General features: G+C 44.6%; 1 protein-coding gene across 1 annotated transcript; it reads right to left on the bottom strand.

Annotated features, from left to right (window-relative positions):
* Nucleotides 1-809: 809 nt before the first annotated feature.
* LOC145775701 (uncharacterized) lies at nucleotides 810-3,047 on the bottom strand. The gene is made up of 2 exons (XM_082587049.1): nucleotides 2,087-3,047; nucleotides 810-1,605 (listed from the first exon to the last, which is right to left on the bottom strand). Exons 1-2 carry the CDS (start codon nucleotides 2,907-2,909, stop codon nucleotides 932-934), a joined length of 1,497 nt encoding a protein of 498 aa, XP_082443175.1. The 5' UTR covers nucleotides 2,910-3,047; the 3' UTR covers nucleotides 810-931.
* Nucleotides 3,048-3,329: the final 282 nt, after the last annotated feature.

Raw genomic sequence — 3,329 nt, 5'->3', positions numbered from 1 at the left:
TGGTCAATTTCGCCTTATGGTGCCATCCAACAGTAGGTTTTACAAATACGCGTCCCGTATATAAGTTGAACCTGCCTTTTTGAGGTGAAAATCACTTACGAAATGCAAACTATTTGATAAAGGACTATAAAGACTTTCGATAAAAAACAGAAGAGAAAACACTTCGCTATTGTTAACGCTTTGAAGGCAAGTAATTAGCAAAACGAGGTAATAAAATTGATAACGGGTTTCCACTCTGCTTGAGATTACGATTTTTTGCGTTTTATTTCGATAACTTCACTGTCTTGATCGTTGTTATTTATTCGCACGAAAAGGAAATGAAACGGCTTGTTTTCCAACTGTTCCAATTTTTATGAGCTAACAATATCAAAATTTTACAACTAGGCGTACTACGCATGCGTAAAACTAATCGTTTCAAGCAGCCGTTCTAATAAATTCGGTTTGCAACCTAGGTGTCAATATAAACAAGACAGTAAGCTTAATCAAAGACTATTTTAATTGAATAAAATAGCGTTATGGTTATGACGTCATCACCTTTCTCGCCCCCCCCCCAAGGTTTTTTGTCTGTTGTATTTCCAGACGTTTAATATAAAATAAACAATAATAATTGTAGCGATAGCCAACCAAGTGAGAAAACCATTTACCTCTTGTTACTTACTGATTCAGTGTATGAAATCAACGCAATATATAGTAAGAAAGAAACGCAAAACAATCAACTAAGGAACGTGGTACAGAACGCTCAATTGATTACACGCGCAGTGCGGTGGTAATCAATTCCAACGTCTGTACCAGAAAATGCTGAACGGTGATTATGTAGTGACGCTGGTCACGAGTTACATATATTCAACGTAGATGACGACTATAACACCTCCCCGATAATTTTTATACACAAACATAAAAAATGAACAAGACACCGAATTAACAATAAAACTCAAAGTCCGAAACGAGCCGGAGGTCTGCGGCGACGGCTCGACCTTCGTGGGTTGTGTGGCCCGAATTCCGGTACAGTCGGTGTGTCGTCCGAATTCGTTCGGGCTGAGGTGGAGACAGCGGAAGAGTCGATTGTTGGTGCAGGAGTATCTCCCGGCTCCTGGTCCTCCGATGATGCATAGCGAGGTTGCAGTTGGTCCATATGGCGCCTCCACGTCGGACCATGTGGCAGCAGACGTACCAGGAAGATTCGGCTACCCTGTCGCTTGATCACCTCGGCTGGAACCCAACGAGGATCCTGGCTCCGTCGTGGAGTGAATGATAGCGCGTAACAGGGATCTCCCGGTTTGAAATGTCGTTTGGTACCTTCGGAGGCGTCGGTGTTGTGAGGGTTTTGTCGGGGTACCACTTGAGACGGTGTAGGGAGAAGCGTGTCGATCTTGGTTCGAATCTGACGATTGTTGAGTAATTGGCTTGGAGAGTAGCCACTCGGAGTGGGCGTGCGTCGATATTGCTGTAGGAATTCCAAGACGGCCTGCTTCGGGGGTAGGGAAGATTTGCGAAGTGCTTGCTTGAACGTACGTACGAGGCGCTCCGCCGCTCCATTGGTTTCCGGATGGTAAGGTGCACCCGTGATGTGTACCATACCCCTCTCCTTACAGAAAGTTTGAAATTCTGTGGATTTAAAAGTAGTAGCATTATCGGTAACTATAGTATGGGGATAGCCGAAATGAGCAAAATCTTCTTCTAGCAGGTTGATAGTAGCTGTTGAAGATAAAGAAGTAGTAGCATGAATACATGGGTATTTAGAAAAAAGCATCAATGCTGAGTAACCAATGGTAACCCATGAATTCTACCGCATGATCTATGTGCAAGCGACTCCACGGTGCTTCTGGAACCGTCCATGATTGGACCTGGGTTTTAGATTGCGGTTGATATTCGCCACAGGTACTGCACTTGTGACAAAGTTCCGCTATGTCTCGGTCAATGTTTGGCCAGTAGACGGACGTTCTTGCCAACTGCTTCATTCTCTCAATGCCGAAATGTCCTTCATGAAGCAATTGAAGGACGGAAGGACGAAGTTTGGACGGGATGACCACTCTGGAACCGTAAAGTAGACATCCGTAACAAGTAGAAAGAGAGTCTGCGTACTTACGAAACGGTTCGACCGGGTCTTGTGGAGAAGACTTGGCCGGCCATCCTTCATGAATGAAACGCATTACCGTGGAAATGGTAGGATCTTTAGAAGATTCTTTACGCAGTGAGGCAGCATTTGGGGTCTGGACCTGTAAATCCAAAGCATCGATAGCGCAGACGATATCAATGTCATCCGCACTTTCCTCTTCATCGAAGACTTTATCCCCTCCTGCTGGTAAGCGACTCAAAGCATCAGCGTTTTGATGATCCTTCGTCTTCCTGTACTCAATAGTGTATGTAAATTGCGACAAAAAGAGTGCCCAACGAGCCAAACGATTTGCTGCCAAAGAAGGTGTCGATTTGGTCGGGCCAAAAAGACTAAGCAATGGTTTATGATCTGTGACCAAAATGAATGATCTACCAAAAAGATATTGATAGAATTTCTTTAGCGCAAAAATTATCGACAAAGCCTCTTTCTGAATTTGACTATAGTTTCTCTGCGAAGCTGTTAATATCTTTGAAACGTTTGCTATAGGCCGTTCTGTGCCATCTGGGTAACGGTGAAACAAAGTAGCACCGATGCCCACACTAGAAGCATCACATGCGATACCTACCGGAAGTGACGCATTGAAATGTGTAAGAACCTCATCAGTAGATAGATGATGCTTCAGCTGAGCAAAAGAGTTTTCCTCTTGTTTTCCCCATCTCCAAGGAATGTCCTTTTTCGTGAGATGGTATAGTGGTTCTGCTACAGTAGAAGCGTTCAACGGTAGAAACTTCGAATAAAATTGTAAGGAACCTAAAAACGAACGAAGAGAAGATACGTCAGTGGGGGCAGACATCTCCAGTACGGCGTTTACCTTGGGACCTTTGGAGATGCCCTGCCTGGACAAAATGTGTCCGAGATACTCTACCTGAGGTTGTGCAAACTTACACTTGTCTTTCCTACACCTCAGGCCTTTTGAGTGAAGTCGATCGAGGAGCCGTCTAAGATTCTGGAGATGCTCCTCAGCAGTAGTGCCACTGACAAGAATGTCGTCTAGGTAGACTGCGACCCCTGGAAGGTCGGCTGTAAGGTCGTCCATGATCTTCTGAAAATAACCTGGAGCAGAAGATATGCCAAAAGGTAAAACATTTTGTAAAAGTACGCCACGGTGAGTGCTTAATGCGAGTCGTTTTCGACTGTCAGGACCAAGTCGAATCTGATTGTAGGCATCAGCCAAGCCAATCTTGCTGAAACCATACCCACCACCCAACTTTTG

Source organism: Aplidium turbinatum, chromosome 8 (assembly GCF_918807975.1).
Source record: "Aplidium turbinatum chromosome 8, kaAplTurb1.1, whole genome shotgun sequence".
Taxonomy (NCBI): Eukaryota; Metazoa; Chordata; class Ascidiacea; order Aplousobranchia; family Polyclinidae; genus Aplidium; species Aplidium turbinatum.
This window is presented reverse-complemented; position numbering and strand designations above follow the sequence as displayed.

Bases quoted from the DNA above. Each gene is read 5' to 3' on its own strand.
- LOC145775701 (XM_082587049.1), bottom strand. From the start codon at position 2,909: ATGTCTGCCCCCACTGACGTATCTTCTCTTCGTTCGTTTTTAGGTTCC. The intron at 1,606-2,086 runs GTAAGTACGCAG...TTAAATCCACAG, and splicing joins AGACCCGGTCGAACCGTTTC to AATTTCAAACTTTCTGTAAG.